Source organism: Oncorhynchus nerka, linkage group LG16 (assembly GCF_034236695.1).
Source record: "Oncorhynchus nerka isolate Pitt River linkage group LG16, Oner_Uvic_2.0, whole genome shotgun sequence".
In the NCBI taxonomy this organism is placed as follows: domain Eukaryota; kingdom Metazoa; phylum Chordata; class Actinopteri; order Salmoniformes; family Salmonidae; genus Oncorhynchus; species Oncorhynchus nerka.
This window is the reverse complement of record NC_088411.1, coordinates 16,127,243-16,153,663: the sequence shown is the minus strand read 5'-3', so window position 1 is coordinate 16,153,663 and position 26,421 is coordinate 16,127,243. Positions and strand designations below refer to the sequence as shown.

At 45.5% G+C, this 26,421-nt stretch overlaps 1 protein-coding gene across 5 annotated transcripts in view; it reads left to right on the top strand.

Moving 5' to 3' along the window:
- LOC115144105 (transmembrane protein 94-like) overlaps positions 1–26,421 on the top strand; it is a 39,147-nt gene that overhangs the window by 2,878 nt on the left and 9,848 nt on the right. For 3 of the 5 annotated variants that reach the window (XM_029684831.2, XM_029684832.2, XM_029684829.2), the window contains exons 3-28: positions 4,207–4,329; positions 4,688–4,815; positions 8,198–8,334; positions 8,515–8,729; positions 9,512–9,663; positions 10,151–10,253; positions 10,353–10,439; positions 10,604–10,720; positions 10,809–10,865; positions 12,225–12,329; positions 17,828–18,004; positions 18,441–18,650; positions 18,770–19,079; positions 19,180–19,353; positions 19,545–19,647; positions 20,401–20,609; positions 20,801–20,982; positions 21,122–21,569; positions 22,875–22,983; positions 23,183–23,372; positions 23,437–23,514; positions 23,694–23,779; positions 23,872–23,953; positions 24,935–25,193; positions 25,823–25,916; positions 26,086–26,256. In XM_029684831.2, coding sequence (XP_029540691.1) covers positions 4,207–4,329; positions 4,688–4,815; positions 8,198–8,334; positions 8,515–8,729; positions 9,512–9,663; positions 10,151–10,253; positions 10,353–10,439; positions 10,604–10,720; positions 10,809–10,865; positions 12,225–12,329; positions 17,828–18,004; positions 18,441–18,650; positions 18,770–19,079; positions 19,180–19,353; positions 19,545–19,647; positions 20,401–20,609; positions 20,801–20,982; positions 21,122–21,569; positions 22,875–22,983; positions 23,183–23,372; positions 23,437–23,514; positions 23,694–23,779; positions 23,872–23,953; positions 24,935–25,193; positions 25,823–25,916; positions 26,086–26,256 — 4,106 coding nt within the window. The remainder of the gene's footprint in view (positions 1–4,206; positions 4,330–4,687; positions 4,816–8,197; positions 8,335–8,514; positions 8,730–9,511; positions 9,664–10,150; positions 10,254–10,352; positions 10,440–10,603; positions 10,721–10,808; positions 10,866–12,224; positions 12,330–17,827; positions 18,005–18,440; positions 18,651–18,769; positions 19,080–19,179; positions 19,354–19,544; positions 19,648–20,400; positions 20,610–20,800; positions 20,983–21,121; positions 21,570–22,874; positions 22,984–23,182; positions 23,373–23,436; positions 23,515–23,693; positions 23,780–23,871; positions 23,954–24,934; positions 25,194–25,822; positions 25,917–26,085; positions 26,257–26,421) is intronic. The other 2 variants (XM_029684834.2, XM_029684833.2) reach the window with 2 other exon arrangements.

Here is a 26,421-nt window from a genome sequence, read left to right as displayed (position 1 = left end):
ATACAGAAGTAACTCAATCACCATTCTTGGTAAAGGCGAAGACCAAGAAGGGAGAATCACTTTCCTTAAATGTATCTTGAATGGAAAGAAAATTGCCTTTATTAATGTGTACTCTCCAAATTCATATGATCCTATGTTTTTTGATTGTCTGAACAGCATATTGTTAGAATTAACTGAATTCCATTTGGTTATTGGGAAATAAATAAATGTCATTCTGGACAAATCTAATAAGGCCAAGTACTATACACAGGCAATCAAAGCTCTCCAACATTATACTTTCTGATTACAACCTCATTAATGCCTGGCTAGCTTATAACCTAAAGCAAAAGAGTACACTTTACATTCAAATAGGCACAAAACATTCTCCCGAATCAGTATCTAATGTGACATATGAGCCTATCAAATCATACTTATTTGTCACATGCGCCATATACAACAGCTGAGTATAAGCCTGTATCATCTGCATATAAATGGACCAGAGAGCTTCCTACTGCTTGAGCTATGTTGTTGATGTAAATTGAGAATTGCGTGGGACCTAGGATCGGGCCTTGGGGTACTCCCTTGGTCACAGGCAGTGGCTGAGACAGCAGATGTTCTGACTTTATACACTGCACTCTTTGAGAGAGGTAATTAGAAAACCAGACCAAAGACCCCTGAGAGACACCAATACTCCTTAGCCGGCCCACAAGAATGGAATGGTCTACCGTATCAAAAGCTTTGGCCAAGTCAATAAAAATAACAGCACAACATTGCTTAGAACCAAGGGCCATGGTGGCATCATTTAGGACCTTTAAGGTTACAGTTACACATCCATAACCTGAGCGGGAACCAGATTACATACCAGAGGGAATACTATAGATGTCAAGAAAGCCAGTCAGTTGATTCTTGACATGTTTTTCCAACACTTTTGATTTACATGGCAAAATAGAAATTGGCCTATAACAGTTTGGATCAGCTTGATCTCCCCTTTTAATAAAGGATGCACAGTGGCTGCCTTCCAAGCAATGGAAACCTCCCAAGAGAGGAGAGACAGGCTTGGCGATGATGGGGGCAGCAACCCTAAATAAGGGTCTAAACCATCTGACCCAGATGTTTTTTGGGGTAAAGTTTAAGGAGCTCCTTTATCACCTCGGACTTGGTGACCACCTGCAGGGAGTAACTTTGTAGCAGGGAAGTGGTAAAAAGAGGGAGGAGCATCAGGGCTAGTTGCATTAGAAGGGTAGGAGATGAGGAAATGTTGGACGGGCAAGGAGGCATGGCTGAGTCAAATAGGAATCCTGACTTAATGAAGTGGTGATTTTAAAGAGCTCAGCCATGTGCTCCTTGTCAGTAGCCACCACATAATCAACATTAAGGGAAACGGGCAGCTGTGAGGAGCAGGGTTTATTCTCCCGGTCTTTATTGCCACGGCAAATACATTTTTTGTTTGTTTTCACCTTCTGGCTATTGGAATAAAATAGTGCGATTTCAAAATGTACACTGAACAAAAATATAAACGCAACATGTAAAGTGCTGTTCCATACGCACAAAACGCTTATTTCTCTCATTTTGTGCAAAAATTTGTTTACATCCCTGTTTGTGAGCATTTCTCCTTTGACAATATAATCCATCCACCTGACAGGTGTGGCATATCAAGAAGCTGATTAAACAGCATGATCATTACACGGGTGCAATTAAGGGCCACTCTAAAATGTGCAGTTTTGTGACACACAAATGTCTCAAGTTTTGAGGGAGCGTGCCATTTGCATGCTGACTGCAGGAATGTCTACTAGAGCTGTTGTCAGAGAATTTAATGTTTATTTCTCTAACTTATAAAAAGTACCTCCAATGTCGTTTTAGAGAATTTGTCAGTACTTCCAACTGGCCTCCCAACAGCAGACCATGAAATGGCGTCATGTGGGCGGTTTGCTGATGTCAACATTGAACCGAGTGCCACATGGTGGGGTTATGGTATGGGAAGGCATAAGCAACGAACACAATTGCATTTTATCGATGGCAATTTGAATGCACCGAAATACTGTGACGAGATCCAGAGGCCCATGTTTTTTTTAAGGTATCTGTGACCAACAGATGCATATCTGTATTCCCAGTCGTGTGAAATCAATAGATTAGGGCCTAATGAATTGATTTCAATTGACTGATTTCCCCATATGAACTGTAACTAAGTAAACACGTTCAAACTGTAGCGGGTTTGCTTTTGATGTTTTTGTTCAGTACATATGGCAAGGTAATCGAGCCCTATAAAATGAACAAACTTGCAAAGCGGAAAAGATGTAGGACTAGCCGTACTAAACTTTAAATTGTATTTCTTGGCACTAGCGTTTCATCCCATCCTAAATTGGTTTAGGCATGGTTCTTCTGCCCCCTGGCTGAGTACAGAGAGAGATATAGTGTCTCCTATATAACCCTGGAAGAGGTGGTATTCACTGATATATTCCGTAAACAATGTATACTATGCTTTGGTCCTACTATTGTTCTCACAATTTCTATACGTTCGTCAAAAGTGCTACGGTGCCAATATATTTGGCCACAACTGTATGTTCTATGTACTCTGACTGTGTTTGACTCTAGTGTTTCTGTGGGTGTATTCACTGTTCTACTCTCTTCACCTCTCTGGACCAGAACCAAGGTTCACTGACGTCTCTGTCTGTCTCGTTTCTCTCCCTCCATCCCTCCACTGCTGCAGTGCTGAATTATGTGCTGTGTTGGCTGGAAGGGAACAAAGCACAACCCTGGATGGGCCATTCTCTCTCTGTCTCTGTCTCTGTATCTGTCTCTGTCTCTCTCTCTGTCTCTCTCTGTCTCTGTCTCTCTCTCTCTCTCTCTCTGTCTCTCTGTCCCTGTCTCTCTCTCTCTCTCTGTCTCTCTCTCTTATTCTCTCTGTTGGCAGACCCGGCTTGGTCACTCTCCTGTATCAGCAGTATCATGGAGCCAGCCACTGCACAGAAAGAGGGACGTTCAGCCAGAACAGTCCGGCCGGCACTCTGTGTTGGGATGGGCTAGGGCTGGGCGAGACAGAGAAGAGAGCCAGATGAGACAGGCTAGGGAGGCATTAGGATGCTGAAGCAGTGTCACCCAGGCTCTAACGTCAGACTGACTAGTCCCCAGGGTGCCCTTTCTCTCCGGTCATCAGATGCTCTCCTTCTCTGCAGGTCTTTTCTGTCCTCTCCTCTCACACACACTTTCCACACCTGGATACAATATTACTCTTTTTAGTCAATCGATGACAGGTTCACAGAGCAGACAAGAGTAAGAGAAAGTGAGAAAGAAAAGGAACAACTGTATCATGGTCCTGGACCTGGAGCTGAGAACTTGGTTCCAGAAGAGGGGGACAGTAAGTAAGAAGTTCGAATGGGGATGAAAGGCCCGTAGAGCTGATGGGTGGGGAAGAGAAATGAGGGGAAAAGTGTCTGTGTGTGTGTTTGGTTAATCCAGGTCAATTTGCTGGCGGGCGTGTTGTTGTCGCTGTTCTGCTTAAAACAGGGTAATGCGCAGGGTGCGTTTGTGTGTGTTCTATGTCTGGAGGATTTTCTGCAGGCTTCCTTTACTCTGGAAAATTGTGAGTTATTTATAGCTGTGTGGGATGTAGAGCTTAAAACCAGCGCTGAGATGAAGTTGTGTGTGTGTGTGTGTGAAGTGTGGGAAAAGATTGGGTTCCCACTGACATGTTAGATATGGTTGTTTCTCTGCAGTTTGCGTCACTTCCGTTGTGCAAAGATGAATCATGAACCGTACATCACATCGTCTCTGCTGTATTACGCTGATTAAAATCACAAAGCCATACAATCCTATTGGCAGCAGTGAGTTTAGCTCCTTGGTGATAGTCGAATTCAGTCGAGCCTATTAACGGTTTAACAAACAAGAATGAGTTTTGCTTATTAAAACCATATAACAGAAGCGCTGAAACTCGGGGCAACAAATGTGAACTTAGGATAATGGTTGATTATGCACATCTGTTTATATTGATTGTTGTGGTTGTGTGTGTCTGTACGCCTGTGCGTAAGACCAAGGCAATGCAGCTAGCAGGGTACTGCTGTGTCAGCTGTCATGGGCCGCCTGGCTATATGGAGAAGGTGCTTTGTGTCTCCAGTGTCCATGAATCTGTGGCCTTTTGAAATGTTTGAATCTTTGTTGACTGTAATGTGATTTCAAAATAGGTATTTTTTTGTTCTCTTTGTGTGCGCGTCTGTTATTGTGGGTTTTCAGGAGGAGGGGGTGGGGACCCTTGGCTTGTCCACTGGTCAGGCTCTGGGGACACTGAGGGACCAGCTCACCACCCTGCTTGACCAGCACCAGACCACAGGCCGTGGGAAACAACCGACTGCACAGGTAGGTACCACCACCACACACACACACACACACACGGACAGATGCATGCTCACCACACACACACACACGTTTGTTTTTCTGTCCTTGAGGGGATCAAACAATTGATTCCCATTCAAAATCATATTTTCCTTAACCACAAACCCCTAAACCTAACCCTAATTGTAAACCTAACCCCTGAAACTGAAGTAGCCTTTTTCCTTGTGGGGACCGGTGAAATGTCCCCACTTGTCTGACTTTTCCTTGTTTTATTATCCTTGTGAGGACTTCTGGTCCCTACAAGGATATAGTATAACCAAAAACGGACACACGTGTATTGAGATGTGTCAAACACGTGTTTTGTTTGTTGATGTTGTTATAGGAGCAGTGGGTGAAGAGCTTCCTTCACCATGGCAACCGACACTCCTGTCTCCATTGGCCAGGAGCTGCCCTTACACTGCTGGTGGTGTTGGGACTTCTCTGTTGTTACGGCGACCAGCCACACGGCAGGTGTGTAACTGTGTGCTTGTGTGAATTAGGGCTCTGACAGTCATAGAATTTTGGATGATAGTTATTGGCCATCCAAATGGCTGCGGTCACCGTAATAACACTTTACCTGACACCCAGTGTCGTAACACGGTCATAACCATGTCGTAATGTCCTAACAGCTGACATAACTTGTCATAACAGCTGACATAACTTGTCATAACAGCTGACATAACTTGTCATAACACTGTCAGATACGGTGCATTCGGAAAGTATTCAGACCTTGACTTTTTCCACATTTTCTTACGTTACAGCCTTATTCTAAAATGGATTAAGTTGTTTTTTCCCCCCATCAATCTACAAACAATAACACATCATGACAAAGCAAGAAATTGTTTTGGAAATCTTATGTAAAATGTAAGTAATCAGACCCTTTACTCAGTACTTTGTTGTAGCACCTTTGGCAGCGATTACAGCCTCGGGTCTTCTTGGGTATGACGCTACCAGCTTGGCACACCTGTATTTGCAGAGTTTCTCCCATTATTCTCTGAAGATCCTCTCAAGCTCTGCCAGGTTGGATGGGAAGAGTTGCTGCACAGCTATTTTCTGGTCTCTCCAGAGATGTTAGATCGGGTTCAAGTCTGGGCTCTGGCTGGGCACCTCAAGGACATTAGAGACTTGTCCCGAAGTCACTCCTGTGTTGTCTTGGCTGTGTGCTTAGGGTCGTTGTCCTGTTGGAAGGTGAACCTTCGCCCCAGTCCTGCACGCTCTGGAGCAGGTTTTTATCAAAGATCTCTCTGTACTTTGTTCCGTTCATCTTTCCCTCGATCCTGACTGGTCTCCCAGTCCCTGCCTCTGAAAAACATCCCCACAGCATGGTGCTGCCACCACCATGCTTCACTGTAGTGATGGTATTGGTCAGGTGATTAGCGTTGCCTGGTTTCCTCCAGATGTGACTCTTGTCATTCAGGCCAAAGAGTTAATTCTTGGTTTCATCAGACCAGAGAATCTTATTTCTCATGGTCAGAGTCCTTAAGGTGCTTTTTGGCAAACTCCAAGCGGGCTGTCATGCGGTTTACTGTGGAGTGGCTTCTGTTGGCCATTTTTTTCTTACCCTTCCCCAAATCTTTGCCTCGACACAATCCTGTCTCGGAGCCCTGCGGACAATTCCTTCGACCTCATGGCTTGGTCTTAGCTCTGACATGCACTGTCAACTGTGGGACCTTATATAGACAGGTGTGTGTGCCTCTCCAAATCATGTCCAATCAATTGAATTTACTACGGGTGTACTCCAATCAAGTTGTAGAAACATCTCAAGGATGATCAATGGAAACAGGATGCACCTGAGCTCAATTTCGAGTCTCATAGCAAAGGGTCTGAAGACTTATGTAAATAAGATATTTCTGTTTATTTTTAATACATTTGAAAAAAACATTTGAAACCTGATTTCACTTTGTCATATACACTGTGTATAGATTGAGGAAAATTATTAATTTAATCCATTTTACACACACAACTGTCAAAAACCCGCATTTATTCAAATGAGTTTTTTCCCTGCCAAGCAGTTTCCTTTTGTTTTTCTTACATCCTTTGTTGTAATGAATTCTTTAGTCATGTTTTTTTTTTTAAATCATATTTTGAAATAACTTGTAGAAAATACACTATGACCCTGTTAAGAAGCATTATAACCATCATAGGCTAATCTGGCTTAGATGACTATCACGTACATGCCCTTATGTCAGCCGTCAGTCAAAAAGAGGGTGTCTTTATCCTGATCCTGAAATCTGCTCCTGCATTCATCCCAGTCATCAGCAACAGAGCATTGGGGTAGGTGCATGTCTGACATCAATGTGTGTGCAATTACAATGAAAATGTAATGTGGTAAATGTATATATTTAACATGGCATACCTGTCAACAGTATGTTTATGGTGTAATGGAGTGTTTTGCCTTGCTTTGTGGGTTTTCACACTCTTATGTAGGTGTCATAACCAGCCATAAAATAACACAATATATGCCACAAGTGTTATGACCATATTACAGGTTATGTCAGCTGTATGACCATTATGACGCTGGGTGTCAAGGAAAGTGTTTTTTTTAAAGACACATTTTCTCCTCCTCCGCCCCTGATTGCTTGTGCTGCCGTAGGAATAGAACCGGCGTCCCCATTCAAGTCCATTTACATTTACATTTAAGTCATTTAGCAGACGCTCTTATCCAGAGCGACTTACAAATTGGTGCGTTCACCTTAAGACTTCCAGTGGAACAGCCACTTTACAATAGTGCATCTAAATCTTTTAAGGGGGGGGGGTGAGAAGGATTACTTTATCCTATCCTAGGTATTCCTGAAAGAGGTGGGGTTTCAGGTGTCTCCGGAACTCCGCTGTCCTGGCGTCGTGAGGGAGTTTGTTCCACCATTGGGGGCCAGAGCAGCGAGTTTTGAAACTGTACTTCCTCAGTGGTAGGGAGGCGAGAGTTAAGTCCGTTGTGGCATAATGGGTGGACTGGTGGCCATTGCCGTGTGAACCCATGAGGGCAAAGCAGGAAGTAAAAGCGAGACGTGTGCTAATGCGATGCACCTCAATATGTGCTGTGATTTGTTGATTCAACTGTATATGCAGAAAGTACATTCCGTTGCATGAGCCACATCGGTTATCACTTCACTTGAATGAACATTCTACATTACCATGGAAGTTATTGCATCATAATACCAGGCAGCCATTGTGAGTTTACCAGTCAAATTGCCAGGGTTAGAGTTTCCATGCCTGTTTTATTCATTCTTTTCTATGTGTGCTGCTGCTAAAGGGAGAGGGGCATTGCCTAGGACAGTGTTTCCCAACTCCGTTCCTCGAGTACCCGTAAGTACACACACATTGTATGCCCAGGACAAAAACACCTGATTCAACTTGTCAAGGGTTTGATGATTAGTTGACAAGTAGAATCCGGTGTGCTTGTCCACAACATAAAAATGTACTATTTGGGTTCCCCGAGGACTAGAGTTGGGGAAACACTGGCCTAGGCAAGACTACAAGGCTACAACACGGAGTAAAACAAAGTTCAGCAAGGAGCAGCATAGTTTCATCACGTTAATAGTCCATGTTACTGCAGAAACAGACCTCAACCTCACGAATTCCTGGCGGTCTGGTCTTCAGTCAGCTGTTGTTTAATTATTATTTTTTACGGTTATTTTATTTTCATGATGCTCTTCATCCATAACCGTCGGTTACACGATTATAGGGCAATTCTGCCGGCCTTAGTGTTTATTAGTTAGACGGCTCCTCTGTCACGGCTGCCCAAATATTCCTGTCAGAGATACTTCAAGCTGAACTAAGGTTGTGAAACCCAGGAATACAAAACAGTCAGTGAAATATGTCAATTTTGACACATCGCTCCCCCTCTCCTCTCTAGTTCTGGGATCGAGTTGGTGAACGCTGCAGCCCTCCTCCTGCTCTTCACGCTGAGCTTCATGCTGATTGGTCGACAGCAAAGGCTGAGGAGGACAGAGATGGTGCACCGGCTCAACAGCATCATCAATCAGCTCAACGGTGAACGGAAGAGCAGAGATTGGGATGGAGGGAGGAGATATAGAGGAGAATAGTTGACATTAGGACAGTTGGAGGGAAAACATCGTGAAATAAACACTACTTTACTTGAGGTTGGCAAGTTTCCACCATTTTTGTTTTGTGATCCGATCTTTTACCCTCCGCACTCTCTCCCTCCTCCAGACTACCTGTCGGGATGGGCAGATTTGGGTAATGGGGTGAGGTGGTCTCCCTCCCTCTACCCTGACCTGTACACCCCCTCCTCCCCCTCCTGGTCGCTCCACTGGGCCTACCGCGACTCCAAACTGGTCAACCTGCCTGTGTCCCTACTGGTGGAGGGAGACGTCATAGCACTACGGCCAGGAAAGGAGGCCTTCGCTTCCCTCAGAGGCATCAAGGTACGACGAGAGGGGTGGAAAAAGCGGGATGGAGGGAGGAGAGGATGGGTAGAGAGAGACATCATAGCACTTAGACCGGGACAGGAGGGCTTTGCTTTCCTCAGACATCAGTCATTTGTTTTCTTCTCCTGGCTCAGGAGTAGAAGAGAGATTGACTTCATCACTACTTGTATTTTGTGAGAGGTATTGACAAGCCGAATGCCCCGAGCTGTCTGTTTTTAAACTAACACACAGCTCGGACTCCCATGCATACCACACAAGACATGCCACCAGAGGTCTCTTCACAATCCCTAAGTCCAGCACAGTACTACATAGAGCCATGACTACATGGAACTCTATCCCACGTCAGGTAACTCCTGCAAGCAGTAAAATTTGATTGTTAAAAAACAAATCAAAATACACCTTATGGAATAGTGGGGACTGTGACGCACAGACACATGCATACACACACATTTTAATATAACCTTTATTTAACTAGGCAACTGAGTTAAGATCAAATTCTTATTTACAATGACTGCCTACACATGATAACATACGCACTATACACACACGTACACGTGGATTTTGTATTGTAGATATGTGGTAGTAGAGTAGTGGCCTGAGGGCACACACTTAATGTGTTGTGAAATGTATTGTAATGTTTTAAAAAATGGTTTAACTGCCTTAATTTAGCTGGATCCCAGGAAATGGGGATCCATAATAAATACAAAATCAAGGATGAGGTATGTGTATGTCTCTCACCTGTATTCACTCCCTGTGTCCTCTACATCTCCCTTCTCTAGGATGATGAGCATATAGTTCTGGAGCCAGGTGACCTTTTCCCACCTCTCTCCCCTCCTCCCTCCCCCCGGGGGGACCAGAAGAGGGTTCCCCAGAGCCCCCAGCAGCACCGCCTCTTCAGGGTGGTCCGCACCCCCATCCTCGACAGCGTCAGGTTGGTAATGCTTCCACTCAAGTCCACCTCTGAGGCTGGACCGTCTGACACACTTTGACTGGTGAGGTGAACGAGTTTGAGGTAACAGTTCACCACGAGCTAGTTTTGCAGAGGAGGAGGAGCCATCTTTCTTTCTTCCTTTCTCCCCGTCTTTGTTTCTTTGTTCGTGCTTTTATTTGGTTCTTTTATGATGTGAAGCATTTTGTTATTTACATTGAAAAGTGCTATACATATGACGTTTATTCTTATTGGAGAAGGTCCAAAAATTGAACTCAAGTATAAAGTTTGCGCAAATCATGGAACTAGAGTCGAGGGAAGCCTGAAATGGTCACTTTTGAAGCAGTCTCCCATACCCAGAATAAGCCTACGCTTGAACTAAACATGCTTTCCTCTCCAGGATTAGATCTGCATGGGTCCAGTAAACTGTCCCATAAAGTTATCTAAAATGACTGACACCCCTGGCTGAATTCCACTCTGTACTGTACAGGAACAGTCTTGACCTGGCTCTGTCTCGACCAATCACAGCCCTGGATAATGAGAGGTTCACCGTGCAGTCTATCATGGCCAAGTTCGCCTGCCCTATAGTACTGGTGAGAGACAAGCGTGCACACACACACACACACGCGCGGATGCACAGTTAATTCTCTACTGGATGCGGTCCCTCATATGTCACGCCTCTCCTCCTATAGGTGGCGTTCTTGGTCGTGAATACGGTGCGGTATTTCTGTGACGCCCCCGGCCTCACTCCTGGGCGCTTCAACTTCATCCAGCTGCAGGTATGGAGACTCGACACATTTTCTTGGCCGTGCCTCTTCTCCTTATTTTTCATACATCGTATGTCAGGGTAGGCTTAACCTGTGGGGACAGAATCTCATCCAGAGATGATGTGCAATAAGATATAGCAGATTGTCCTTATTGTGTTGTGTTGTGTGTATTCCAGCTGATGGGAGTGCTGCCCATCCTTCCCCTGCTGTTTCCTGTCATGTGGGTGCTGGTCAATGCCTATGGAGAGGCTAGTGTCCTGGCTGAGTCCAGCAGAGCTTCTCCTACTGGCCTGGTGAGACACACACACACACACACTCGCGTGCCATGTGAGAGACAGAGAGGCTCCTGTGTGGTTTAACTAGCCTCTTCTCTCACCCCAGCTTGCTAAGTTCTCTGAGGACACTCTAAGCAGCTATACTGAAGCGGTGTCCTCCCAGGTATAAACTCTCAACTCTCAGCTCCCTCGCCCTCTCCCTGTCCTCACGCTGCCCGCTCTCGCCACTGCACCGCCCACCATGAAACCCTGTACGCAGCTCACGCCCTCACGTATTTTCTTTTGTTGTTTGAGTTTAGTACTACAGTCACGTATTTAGTTTTGCATTGTTTCTCTTATTTTGTTGATTTTCTTCATCTGGCATGACGATATCTTTCTATCAGTTCTATTTGTCAGCCAATCAGATCTTCCCTGATGGGAGGGCAAATTTGACTAATCTTGTTTTGGTAATTTGTCCTCATACCATTTCTTCACCTGATCACGTAACGCTTCGACACCCACGAACCCCAGTCCCCACCAACCCCTGCTGCGCTACTGACATATTGGCCCAGTCATGAACTAACCCCCAGCCCCCTCCCCACTAGAAGGGGAAGGGCTTGAGCTTGGTTCTAGATTGGCCTCTACCCTGAGCCTGTGACTGCCGACTTTGCCCGCCTGCTTGTAATGCATGATGGGAAAATCAGCCCCACTAGCTGTCTCCTTTTACTCTTAAAACACCCTCCTTTCCTCAAGTGCCTTAGTTGATGAACACTAATCTGAAAATAACCTAATTGGTGGGCGCAATATGATTTCATAAGGAAAGGAGTAAAGGAAAGGAAGCATCTGAGAGTGTAAGGTCAGACTCAATACATCTAAAGGATGTCTACCAATGCTGTGTTTTACTTGCATTGAGGTTCCAAAACCTCAAAGTTTGAGGTGTTCTTGAGATTATTTATTTTCCCACTTTGCCACTAGTATATAGCTAGTAGAATATATGCTGTAGAATAGATGCTACTGACTGCAACCGAGCATAAAGGCTATTTCATGTGCTTCATCTAACCCTGCAGCCTGTAATTCTGCAGCCTGTAATTCTGCAGCCTGTAATTCTGCAGCCTGTAATTCTGCAGCCTGTAATTCTGCAGCCTGTAATTCTGCAGTCTGTAACCCAGCAGCCTGTAATTCTGCAGTCTGTCCTCTCATACTATGGTAGCAGCTCGACTCAATCGCCTTAGCAGCAAGTCTTGACTTTTCGAAGACATTATGGATTTCAATATGTCAATAGTGTTCACAGTCTTTGGAATTTCAGCAGGTTTTTTGATTGAGGAGTGTAATGACAGTCTTCCTGCGTTTAATCTTCACCATTCATTTCGGATTGCGATCTACACAAGCAATGTTGAGGGTTGGGCACTCCTTTCAACATCAGACCAGTTTTGCGTTCTTATAATGTCTGACAAACGGAAAATCGAGTCAACGATGACTTGTTTATCTTTTTTTTCTCCAGTAGTGGGTGTAAATGTGATGTAGCGTAACTGTGTGTGTGCAGGAGATGCTGCGGTGTGTGTGGAGACACCTTGTGGGAGTGCTGAGGGGAGAATCCCAGACTCTCTGCTACACCTCCAGCCTGCTACACACACTCGGCTCTGTCACTGTAAGTACTAGTTTGTATGTGTGTGTGACTCACTCACTCTCACACACACAGTGTTGTATTGACAATTCATGGTATATTATGCTGCCTAACCCCAGTCTGGAGACTTGTTCTTCAGTGTGTGTGTATAATAATGTTCATTTTGGCACTCTTTTGCTAATTATTTTGTCTATTTAGTTTAGTAAAAAAAAAAAATCAGAGGGGGTTATAGGTACAAAAACAATCAAATAAATGTTTCCCACCCTGCCGACATATTTTTCTCCTAACATCCTATTGCGAGTGCTTCAGCGCTCTAAAGCACTGCATCGCAGTGCTATCTGTGTTACTACAGATCCTGGTTCGATACAGGGCTGTGTCGCAGCAGGTCGCGTCTGGGAGACCCATGAGGCGAAGCACAATTGGCCCAGCGTCGTCCGGGTTAGGGGAGTGTTTGGCCGGCCGGGATGCCCTTGTCCCATCGCGCTCTAGCGACTCCTGTGGCACGCCGGGCACATGCACCCTGACAACGGTCACCAGGTGTACAGTGTTTCCTCCAACACATTGGGTATGCAGTGTGTCAAGAAGCAGTGCGGCTTGGCGGGGTTGCAGAGGATGCACGACGTTCGCCTCTCCCGAGTCCGTACGGGAGTTGCATCAATGGACAAGACAACCAATTGAACATGACGAAATTGGGGAGAAAAATATCGTATCGGATTCTCTTCACAACAGCCAAATTGGCAGAAGAACACATTACTCTGCAGCTGATCACACCCCTTGACAGGGCTCCAAACTAACATTTTCTCTTGGTGACACTGTTGCCACTGACTTTTTCAGTTGGTGTCACCAGCCCATGATTTGGTCGCACCAATTATTTTCTGTGGTGTCACACAAAATATATATATTTTTTATCACCTCAATAAAGTCATTCATAGTGCTTTTGACTATGTAATAGACTACTGAGATGGTATGCTTTTCAATAAATATATTTTCATCTGACATGTCCAAACAGCATAACCCAGTATGTTTTGATGTACAACCTAATCCAGTGATTGTCATGAATTGTTGGTTGAAAATGTATTGTTATATTAGAATTTTAAAATAGGGTTCCAGAATGTTATGAATTTTGTTCAATGGAGATGAATTTGCTTCCAGCTTTATCAGGGTCTGCATTAGGAAAATGTGGCGCGGGACATTTTGACCAGGAACGTTTGAACGTACCCAGGCCGATAGACATTGGGTGTGTAACCTGATTTGGCCCTCTGCCCATGGTGCTCAGAATGACTGAACATTACCGAATTCTGATGTGCACTTTGAAGATGTTATATTAACTGTCCACATTTACTTTTCCTCAGCCAACGAGACAAGTAACGAACAGCAAAATACCTAGCCTAGGTCAATCTACTGTTCACCCATAGTAGAAAAGTTGACCTATTCTATTGGTCAGCATGTCGAGAAAGAAATAACCTATTCCAAACAGACTCTGGGACAGTTATGGGAGGACAGATCCCAAATTCAACCAGTAGGCCTAAGCTACATTTACAAAAAGGTAAGTGCAACAGATCAGAACATTTAGCTTAAAGTGTTGGAAGTATTATCTCTTCACATTCTATGCACAGAAATGCGCGCAAGGCATTAGGCTACTCGTGAATGTTCATTCCTTAATAGAATTAGTGGGAAACAACATTGTCAGAAGGCACATGACAGCGTTTTCATGTGACAGAGATATCTGTTAGAAATTTAGAAAGACTAGATCTGATAGGCAACTTTGAAGCATGGTAAGACATGCCTCATAATATGTATTAAAACGTTCAGGTTTCAAACAGTTCTCGCCTTGTTTGACAGATTTTCCATTCAAATGCTCTTATCTGTAAAAAAAAATATATATATATATATATATATTTTTTTTTTATATATATTTTTTTTTATAAACCCTAACCCGGACGACACTGGGCCAATTGTGCGTCGCCCTATGGGACTCCCAATCACGGCAGGTTGTGATACAGTCTTGAATCGAACCAGGGTCTGTAGTGATGCCTCTAGCACAGAGATTCAGTGCCTTAGACTGTTGCCCCACTCGGGAGACCCATCTGAATGCTGTATGCGCACAAATAAGATAAATAATTAATATACTGTACACGTGCCAATTTAATTCTACTAAATTATGCAAATTAACTTATAGACCGATGTGTTTGACCAGTCAAATGTATTTACAAAGACAGGTATTTCCATCAATGAATAGGCTAAAAAAGCATTATTTTGCGATGGGAATTTTCCTTCTCCCCAACAATTGGCTGGCTGCAATTTTATGTAGTGTCTTCTCAACAAAATAAATATTGGCCAAAAGCCGGCTATTTCGGGCTAAGGAAACCCTGATCTTTATGTGCACTAATATCAAAGGAAAAATTATTTTGGGGCTACCCCCCCCCCCCCCCAAAAAAAAAATGCACATTCCGAACGCTATGATCTAAAAGCCATATCAAATATCTTGGTTGTAAAAATAGTTGCTATTGAGCTCAAGATTAAGATATGACAAATTTAAAATTATACCCACAGAACGCTGAGAACAACAGTTGCTTCCAGTATTTGTCACAAATGGATTTTGAAATGTTATACAATCACAAGCCTTTTTTTTTTTTTTATCTCTGGGAGAGTGGCTCGCTCATCACAGCAGCAGGTCCCAGCGAAACAGGCCCATGGGCTGGGCAGACACTTTCATTACAGGAGTCATGAAGATAATGCACTTTACTGTTTGACCAAATCAAGTTTTGGAACATTTGAGTGAGGTGACCATTATAATGAATGTTCAGATCGCACTTATGAGACTAAATAAAAAGTTTTACTCGTACAGCCAAGTCAAAAGGTCACAAAATGCTACTAAAGGGTCATAGTCTGGAGCCCTGCCCCTTAACATGCTGTAGCTATATTATAATCAAAGTTTTGTCGTAAGTAATCAAATTCCTTGTGACTGTCTAGTCACGGTAACTAAGCTTCTCCAAATTAGTAGCCTAAACGTTTTGTAAAATAAACATTTTGACTCTAGGGGCTGGTGATCACTAATGGTTGGTCACAGGCAGACAATTTAAGATATCCTCATGATCTGTGGAGTCCCGGCTTTTGGTGTGCATCAACGTATTTTGTTTATGCTTCTCAACATTAACTGGAATGTAGGTAGCAGCCATCTTGAAATGAGGTCATTGGCTCGGAGAAGAAGTATTTGATACTGCCGATTTTGCAGGTTTTCCCACTTACAAAGCATATAGAGGTCTGTAATTTTTATCATAGGTACACTTCAACTGTGAGAGGCGGAATCTAAAAATCCAGAAAATCACATGGTATGGTTTTTAAGTAATTCATTTGCATTTTACGATTTGCCAAGGCAGGATACTCTGAGCGCAGCCCAATCCAATAATCTGGCAGTGGCTTCTGATTAAATTAAATTTTTACAGAACGGCTTGTTGCAATTTCGATGAGGTTCTCTTGTTCAGATATCGGTAAGTGGACTGGAGGCAGTGTCCGTAACATTGTCCGTAAGCTTGAGTTCATTTGCACACCAAAAAAAATCATACAATGATGGAAAGACCTGTGTGTTGTCCTTGTTAATTCAGACAGTGAAGAGCTCCAACTTCTTAATCATAGCCTCAATTTTGTCCAGCACATTGAATTTAGTTGTGGAGAGTCCCTGTAATCCTAGATTCAGATCATTCAGGTGAGAAAAAACATCACCCAGATAGGCCAAGTCGTGTGAGAAACTCATCATCATGCAAGCGGTCAGACAAGTGAAAATGATGGTCAGTAAGAACTTTAAGCTCGTCTCTCTACAACAAAAAAAAGTTGATACTTTGCCCCTTGATAACCAGCGCACTTCTTTCTGTATGTTGTAAAAGTGTTACATGGTCGCTGCCCATATCATTGCATAGTGTAGAAAATACATGAGAGTTCAGGGGCCTTGCTTTAACAAAGTTAACCATTTTCACTGTAGTGTCCAAAACATCTTTCAAGATGTCAGGCATTCCCTTGGCAGCAAGAGCCTCTCGGTGGATGCTGCAGTGTACCCAAGTGGCGTCGGGAGCAACTGCTTGCACACGTGTTACCCCTCCACTATGTTTCCCTGTCATGGCTTTTGTGCCATCAGTACAGATACCAAAACATCTTTACCACCAAAGTCCATTGGATGTCACAAAGCTGTCCAGTACTTTAAAAATATACTCTCCTGTTGTCCTGGTTTCCAGAAGAGGATGTCTTCCTTAATTGACCCCCATAAACGTAATGGATATCAGGAGCTGTGCCTGGCTGCCACGTCTGTTGACTCATCCAGCTGTACCGCATAGAATTCACTGGCTTGTAGGCGAACTCAGTAATTGTTTCAAAACATCTGCCACGTCACTGATGCATCGTGAAATTGTGTTGTTTGATGAAGTCATTGTCTGTATAGTTTTGGGGCCTTTTGCCCAGCATTGTCCCAGCCAGATCCGCGGCAGCAGGAAGAATTAAGTCCTCCACAATAGTATGGGACTTGCTTGTCTTAGCCACTCGGTAGCACATTTTTTTTGTCCATTTTAAAATAACATCAAATTGATCAGAAATACAGTGTAGACATGGTTAATGTGGTAAATGACTAGTGTAGCTGGAAACAGCAGATTTAAAAAATATATATGTAATAGTAATTATGGAATATCTACATAGGCGTACAGAGGCCAATTATCAGCAACCATCACTTATGTGTTCCAATGGCACTTTGTGTTAGCTAATTGTTCATTAGAAAACCATTTTGCAATTATGTTAACACAGCTGAAAACTGTTGTCCTGAATAAAGAAGCAATACAACTGGCCATCTTTAGACTAGTTGAGTATCTGGAGCATCAGCATTTGTGTGTTCGAAGACAGGCTCAAAATGTCCAGAAACTTTCTTCTGAAACTCGTCAGTCTGTTCTTGTTCTGAGAAATGAAGGCTATTCCATGCGAGAAATTGCCAAGAAACTGAACATCTGGTACAATGCTGTGTACTACTCCCTTCACAGAACAGCGCAAACTGGCCCTAACCAGAATAGAAAGAGTGGGAGGCCCCGGTGCACAACTGAGCAAGATGACAAGTACATTAGTGTCTAGTTTGAGAAACAGACAGTCTCAAAAGTTCTCACCTGGCAGCTTCATTAAATAGTACCCACAATACACCAGTCTCAACGTCAACAGTGAAGAGGCGACTCTGGGATGCTGGCCTTCTAGGCATAGTTGCAAAGAAAAAGCCATATCTCAGACTGGCCAATAAGAAGAAAAGATTAATATGTGCAAAAGAGCACAGACACTGCACAGAGGAACCCTGCCTAGAAGGCCAGCATCCCGGAGTCGCTGCTTTACTGTTGACATTGAGACGGGTGTTTTGCGGGTACTATTTAATGAAGCTGCCAGTTGAGGACTGTTATCTGTTATCGTCCTGTCAATTGCCACTGCATTGCAGGTGTTTGATGAATATTTTCGCCGTCGAAATGAACACGGGTATAACTCTTCTCTCCCTCTCTCGCCAGGTGTTGTGTTGTGTGGACAAACAGGGTGTATTATCCTGGCCTAACCCCAGTCCAGAGACCGTGTTGTTCTTCAGTGGTCGCGTGGAGCCGCCTCACAACGACAGTCAGCAAGACCTGCGAGACGACCTGTCTGTCAACTCCTTCTGCCGCATGGAGACCGACGATGACCGTGACGAGGTGCGTGTTTGTGTTTTGAGTAGACAAGAAGGTGTATATTTGGGGTGGTGGGGGGTATACGTCTGTAGATTGCTACTTTTTCATCAATTGCTCTTAATCTTCTCCTGTTCTTGCCCACTAAAATCAGATGTATCGTTCGGTTACCTATAAGGGCTCTTATTGTCTACGAGTTCCTGTAAGTGACATTTTAAACCTGTAGTACTAGAATATAGAACGTCAATGATGATAGAATTGCTCTCTTTTTTTAGTATCTAGTTTCCATAGTCTTCCGTCAGATGGAGTCGTTCTAACGCGACACGACCGTCGCGTTATCTGACGTGAGACCATGATCTAGTTCCTTTAAGCATCTGAGGTAGTGACTGAGACACGTTTTGACAGTTGATAGAATCTTTTCAGTGATTGAAAGTCTGATTTGGCTGGTCATCCTATCTGTCAGACCCAGGAGGGGGAGGCTCTGCTGTGTATGCCAGTGATGGATGGGATGGGGGGCGGGCATGAGCCCAGTGAGACTTCACATGACACCGGCCGTTCCGAAGACACAGTTCAGCTTCGGCGGCAGGCACAGGAGACACGCACCAAACACCCCTCAGGATCTAATGTCAGCTTCAGCCACAACACCGAGGGAGGGGACCAGGGCCCTGAACAGGTAAGGCGTGCGTTCACACACACACACACAATATATCAATCTCTTGTCATCACTATCTTACTGCACAGCATTCATTCCACCTCCTTTTTCCCCTGTCTCCCTCTCGCCACCCCTCTCAGGACATGGTGGGTTGCTGTGACAACGACGCGGAGGACTACGTGTGTGACTACCACCTGGAGATGCTGAGTCTGTCTCAGGACCAGCAGAACCCGGTGAGTATCCAGTTCGACGAGCAGGGCTGGCAGTGCCACCTGCCCAGCCTCAAGCCCCTGGGCCTCAACATCCTGCTCAACCTGTGCAACGCCAGCGTCACCCAGCAGCTCTGCCGCTTCTCCGACCACCTCAGTAACCTGGCGCTGCAGGAAAGCCACGGGGCCGTGCTGCCCGTCCACGTGCCCTGGGGACTGTGTGAGCTGTCCAGGCTTATAGGTGAGGAGAAGGAAGGGAAGAGATGCACACGTACGCACGCATGCATACACACACACTGACCGCTTCTATTCCACTCTTTTTCTTCTCGTGTGTTTCTCAGGGTTCACTCCCGGGGCGAGGGAGCTGTTCAAACAGGAGAACCACCTAGCTCTGTACCAGCTGCCTTGTGGGGAGAAGGCCAAGGAGTCTGTCCCTCGACGCCTACACAACTTCACCAAGAGACAACCTCCCATCAGCCACCTCATCTCCCTCTTCATCAGAGACTCCTCTTCCAGTGAGAATAGCTAGCGTTTTCTTTCTCTATAGCTCTTTTATTCTTTGTCTTTCTTCCCTCTCGCTCACTTTCACTCCATCTCTCTGGTTTCACATTCGCTCTCTCCGTCTCTTACCCTCTTTTTTTAGCCTTGACCTCTTTCTTGGAATTGTTTTGTTGCACCTCTGTGACCCCTGACCTCTCACCCCTAGATAACGTCCAGATGTTGTCTCACGGCTCAGCTGACCTCATCCTGGAAGCCTGCACTGACGTCTGGGACGGATCTGACATCTATCCCCTCTCTGGCTCCGACAGGTCAGAGCAGCCTGATGACAACCTTATAGCAGCCTGATGACAACCTTATAGCAGCCTGATGACAACCTTATAGCAGCCTGATGACAACCTTATTGCAGCCTTATGTAGTCTTATCACAGCCTTATTGCAGCCTTATGTAGTCTTATCACAGCCTTATGTAGTCTTATCGCAGCCTTATGTAGTCTTATCGCAGCCTTATGTAGTCTTATCGCACGCAGCCTTATGTAGTCTTATCGCAGCCTTATGTAGTCTTATCGCAGCCTTCTGTAGTCTTATCGCAGCCTTCTGTAGTCTTATCACAGCCTTATGTAGTCTTATCGCAGCCTTCTGTAGTCTTATCGCAGCCTTATGTAGTCTTATCACAGCCTTATTGCAGCCTTATGTAGTCTTATCACAGCCTTATTGCAGCCTTATGTAGTCTTATCACAGCCTTATTGCAGCCTTATGTAGTCTTATCACAGCCTTATTGTAGTCTTATTGCAGCCTTATGTAGTCTTATTGCAGCCTTATGTAGTCTTATCGCAGCCTTATGTAGTCTTATCGCAGCCTTATGTAGTCTTATCGCAGCCTTATAATAACCTAATGAGCAGACCCGGCACCAGGATAACGTGGCTAAGGTGGCTGTTGAAATCAGTGAGGGCGCACAATTTTGGGGGGTTCTTGCATTGGAATTATATAGAATTCTGCTTATACCACAATAAACATAAAGGCCTTCATGCATTATTCACTCTTTATATGGCTACCCCCCTACAGGAAGAAAGTTCTGGACTTCTACCAGCGTGCCTGTCTGTCGGGCTACTGCTCTGCCTTTGCCTACAAGCCCATGCAGGTTTCCCTGTCCAACCAGCTCAATGGGAAATGTGTGGAGCTAGCCCCCGGACCCAACCTCTTCTCTGGGGTAGAACTGCCCTCCACCACCCCTATCAAATACGACTCCCGCAGGAACTCCTGGAGCTCTGATGGTAAGGGAGGAGTCCAGAGGCTGGGACGAGGGGAGGAGAGGCTGGGACGAGGGGAGAGGCTGGGAAGAGAGGATGATACAGCTACACTTACAATGTGTTTTGTGTTGTACCTTAGTGTGACTTTTGCTTCTATATATTTTCATATTTTGTCCCCCTCCTTTCTCTCTCTCTCCCCTGACATCTCTCCATAGAGGGTATAGGAGAAGGTGTGGAGAAGGATGACTGTGTTCAGGCTCTGAGTGGTCAGATCTTCATGGGAATGGTGTCCTCCCAGTTCCAGGCTCGTCTGGACACCGTCAGGCTCATAGACGCTCTGGTCACCGCCTGCATACGCTTTGTCTACTTCTCCATGGAGGACGAACTACGCAGCAAGGTCGGTGTGTTTGCTGAGATGTTTGTGGTGGTGACGATGTGGTGCAGTACGGTGTGTTTTCTGAGATGTTTGTGACGGTAAAGCTGACGACAATGGTGACAATCTGCCTGTCTGTCTGTTTCTCCTGTGTATGTGTAAGGTGTTTGCAGAGAAGATGGGCCTGGAGACAGGGTGGAACTGTCACATCTCTCTGACCCCAAACAGGGACAGTCCCTGTGACGGTGCCCCCAACAGCCCAGGCCAGGACTCCCTACATGATGACCTGCACCAAGACTCCCGAGATGAGGCAGAGGGGCCGTTGTTACCAGAGGAGGAGACTGCTGATGTTCCCAGCTTCCTGGAGGACTGCAACAGAGTACAGGACAAATACTGTTTGTCTTTCCTTTTCTTTTCTTCTCGTTTTCTCTTCTCAACTGTGACGTACACCTGTTTCTTGCTAACCCTTCTCTCTCTCTCTCGCTTTCGCTCTCCCCCCCACCCCCTCCAGGCGAAGCTACCTCGTGGTATCCACCAGGTTCGTCCTCACCTGAAGAACATTGACAACGTGCCTCTGTTGGTGCCTCTCTTCACCGACTGTACCCCAGAGAGTGAGTCGGAACATATTACAGTTCACTTCACGTACATGAATCAACCTTTTCTGCTTTAGACTATGCTTAGTATTTGGTACAAAGACATTACTATATTTTTAATATACAAATCAATTGATCATGGTATTTAAGTTTATTTTATCTCAAGATTTGCAATATAGCTATGCTTGTTACAGCTACACTGAACAAAAATATGCATGTAAAGTGTTGGTCCCATGTTTCATGAGCTGAAAAAAAAAGATCCCTGAAATTTTCCATAAGCACTAAAAGCCTATTTCTCTGATTTTTTTTGCACAAATTTGTTTAAATCTCTGAGTGAGCATGTCTCCTTTGCCAAGGTAATCCATCCACCTGACAGGTGTGGCATATCAAGAAGCTGATTAAACTGCATGATCATTACACGGGTGCACCTTGTTGCTGGGGACAATAAAAGGTCACTCTAAAATATGCAGCTTTGTCACACAATGCCACAGATGTCTCAGGTTTTGAGGGAGTGTGCTATTGGCATGCTGACTGCAGTAATGTCCACCAGAGCTGTTGCCTGAGAATTTTATGTTAATTTATCTACCATAAGCCGCCTCAACATTGTTTTAGAGACTTTGGCAATACGTCCAACCGGCCTCAGAACCGCAGACCACGTTTATGACAACTTGTGGGCGAGCAGATTGCTGACATCAACGTTGTGAACAGAGTGCCCCATGGTGGGATTATGTTATGGCAGGCGAACACAATTGCATTTTACTGATGGCAATTTGAATGCACAGAGATACCGTGATGAGATCCTGAGGCCCATTATCGAGCCATTCATCCACCACCATCACCTCATGTTTCAGCATGATAATACACAACCATGTCACAAGGATCTGAACACAACTCCAGGAAGCTGAAAATGTCCCAGTTCTTCCATAGCCTGCATGCTCACCAGACATGTCACCCATTGAGCATGTTTGGGATACTCTGGATTGACGTGTACGACCGCGTTCCAGTTCCCGCCAATATCCAGCAACTTGGCACAGCCCTTGAAGAGGAGTGGGGTAAATTCAACAGGCCACAATCAACAGGCTGATCAACTCAATGCGAAGGATGAGGCAAATGGTGGTCAAACGAAATTCTGACTGGTTTTCTGATCCACGACCCTACCTTCTGTATTCCCAGTAATGTGAAATCCATAGATCAGGGCCTAATGAATTTATTTCAGTTGACTGATTCCCGTATTTGAACTGTGACTTAGAAATTTTTGGGTTCATATTTTTGCTCATTGTACGTGTGTGAGATTGTTCTGAATCTTTTTGTGTGTGTGTGTAGCTATGTGTGAGATGATAAAGATCATGCAGGAGAACAGAGAGGTGACGTGCTGCCTGGGGAGCTCTGCCAACTTCCGCAACAGCTGCCTCTTCCTACAGAGCGACCTCAGGTACACGTGAAACAAATGCATGTCACAAACACGGCAGCTGTTGCCTAGTTAATTTATAAATAGTCTAAGATGTGCGTCCATACATTCACTTACAACCTGATAACACAACTGCTCCAGGCCTTAATGAAATTATGAAGTCACAATACCGTTCCTCATAAATAAAGATGAATAACAACAAAACCTCTTGTCCTTCCCCCAGCATCGCCCTGGACCCCCTGTACCCGTCGCGGTGTTCGTGGGAGACGTTCGGCTACGCGACAGGAGCAGGCCTGAACGGGGAGGTAGAGGGTCTGTCTCCCCTCAGTCTCTCTGGTCAACTCAACACCCTGGCCTGTTCTGTCACCTTCCACCAGGGGGAGTCGGTCAGCATGGTCAAACTCATAGAACAGGTGAGACACTTGCACGCACACAGAGATACAATATATTTATTTTACGTGTATGATTCCCTTCAAGGCGCGTCACACTACGTACGGCATCCGCAAGAGCTTCCTGTTCCTATTGCAGTGTCAGCTGACCCTGGTCTTCATCCAGGTGAGAGCGAGAACATGACTGTCCTGAGCCTCGCATTCTTGAAATACTAATGCTCTTTTTATCACCCCAGTTTCTCATACCAGCCTATTTATTTTTTTCTATCATAAAAGAGCTGAGGATGCAACAGTTTGAGCTGAATATTTTCTGAAAGTATTGTTTGTTTCCCTGGCGTTGTGTAGTTTCTGGCCTGCCTCGCCCAGCTCCCACCTCCCATGAACATCACTGATATCCTCTGGCTGTCCTGCTTCAGCTGTCCACTGCTCAGGTATCACTGCTACTAACCATATGGGTTTCAAACTCAAATGTTATATAGTCGAACAGCATTACACATGATAACTATGTGTGTTGTGTTGGCAGTGTGTCGTTCTTAGGAAAGCCACCAGAAAGTTCTGTGATGAACGTGGCCACGGGGAAGAACCAAGATGCCATCCCCAGAAAGGTACGTATTGTAGTTTACCCACACCGGCCCAGTTTTAGACGTATTACTGTACACTAGACCAGGGCTGTTCCTGGAGAGCTACTGTCCTGTAGGTTTTCACACTGACCCTGTTCCTGAAGAGCTACTGTCCTGTAGGTTTTCACTCTGACCCTGTTCCTGGAGAGTTACCGTCCTGTAGGTTTTCACACTGACCCTGTTCCTGGAGAGCTACTGTCCTGTAGGTTTTCACTCTGACCCTGTTCCTGGAGAGTTACTGTCCTGTAGGTTTTCACTCTGACCCTGTTCCTGGAGAGTTACCGTCCTGTAGGTTTTCACTCTGACCCTGTTCCTGGAGAGTTACCGTCCTGTAGGTTTTCACTCTGACCCTGTTCCTGGAGAGCTACTGTCCTGTAGGTTTTCACTCTGACCCTGTTCTTGGAGAGTTACTGTCCTGTAGGTTTTCACTCTGACCCTGTTCCTGGAGAGTTACCGTTCTGTAGGTTTTCACTCTGACCCTGTTCCTGGAGAGTTACCGTCCTGTAGGTTTTCACTCTGACCCTGTTCCTGGAGAGTTACCGTCCTGTAGGTTTTCAATCCTACCCTAATCTAGCACACCTGATTCTAATAATTAGCTGGTTGATAAACTGAATCAGGTTATTTAAAACTGGGGTTGGAGTGAACCTACAGGAGGGGAGCTCTCCAGGAACAGGGTCAGAGCGAAAACCTACAGGAGGGGAGCTCTCCAGGAACAGGGTCGGAGTGAAAACCTACAGGAGGGGAGCTCTCCATGAACAGGATTGGAGGGGAGCTCTCCAGGAACAGGGTTTGGAGAGCCCTGCTTTAGACTATGCTAAGTTTATATTCATTTTCATGATTGGCCAGCTCCAAATATGCTCCATCACCTCAGTTCTGAATCAGATGTGTGTTATCTATCTTAATCAGGACATGTGTACCATGACATTCCTTTTAACATTTAGATTTGTGTATATCTACTTCCTGCAGACGCAGAACTACTTCCTGGGTTGTTTCCTTTTGAGGTTTGGCCTGACTGTGTGTGCCTACCTCCTGGGCTTTGGCTTCACGCTGCACGAGGTCTGCCTGAGGGCCAACAACCTGACCATGGCAGAGAACACCACCATCAGCTGTAGTGATATCCTCAGGGTCAGTTCGGCTCAGGACGCTCCCCATTGGTTCAGGGAGCTGTCCAACGGCCTGCTGCTCACTCAGAAAGTCATGGCTGGGTTCCTGGCCCTGCACACAGGTAGGAGGAGCTTTCTTTTTTTGGGGGGGGGGGGTATTCAATTGTTAGTAGTTACTATCTTGTCTCATCACGACAACTCCCGTACGGGCTCGGGAGAGACGAAGGTCGAAAGCCATGCGTCCCCCGAAACACAACCCAACCAAGCCGCACTGCTTCTTAACACAGCGTGGATCCAACCCGGAAGCCGACCGCACCAATGTGTCGCAGGAAACACTGTGCACCTGGCGACCTGGTTAGCATGTACTGCCCCCGGCCCGCCACAGGAGTAGCTAGTGTGCGATGAGACAAGGAAATCCCTACCGGCCAAACCCTCCCTAACCCGGATGACGCTAGGCCAATTGTGCGTCGCCCCATGGACCTCCCGGTCACGGCCGGCTGCGACAGAGCCTGGGCTCGATCACAGAGTTTCTGGTGGCACAGCCTTAGACCACTGCGCCACCCGGGAGGCAGGAGGAGCTTTCTGTGTCACTCTCACCCCTGCATCTATCAAGTCCGGTTGTATCCCAAATAGCACCTTATTTCCTATATAGTGCACTACTTTTGACCAGGGCCCTATATAGAGAGCCAAGATTCATGTCTTTATCTTTACGTTTTATTTTCTTTCCATTTGTCTCGCCCTCCTTTCCCAGTGGTCATCTCTCTGAGCTATGTCCATCGCTCTCAGCCGCTGTGGAAGAAGAACCCCTTCAGCAACACCTGGTGGTGCCTCACTGTCCCTGTTGTGTAAGTGTGTGTGTTTCTGTTTGTGTGTGTGCGCGTGCGCGTGTAGCCTAAGTGTTTCTGACAAGTATTAAAAGGAAGCTGCAATAGAGAAGTTTCATCTTTTTTTGGCATCAACTGATACTCTTTTCTCACTCTTTTGGTCTTCCCCGCCCTTCCTCCCCACCTCCAGTCTGCTGGGTCAGTTGGTGCAGGCCACGGTGGACTACCAGCTGTGGCAGGACCGGTTGGCACATTTGACCTTTGACCTGAAGGACATCCCCATGCTGGCCTGGCTACTTGTCTCCCTGTCCTCCCTGGTGGTGGTGCTGCTCAATGAGGCTGTCAAACTACACGAGATACGGTAAGATGGAGGAGGGTGAGGGGAGGAGAGAAGTAGGAAGGGGAAAGGATGAGTCTATTTTTTAATGTAGCCTTTATTTAACTATGCAATTAGAGTAGGAGTGGTATGATAGGAGGGAGAGGGAGAGAAAGGCAGAAGATTGCGGATGACCGAATGGTTGAGAGA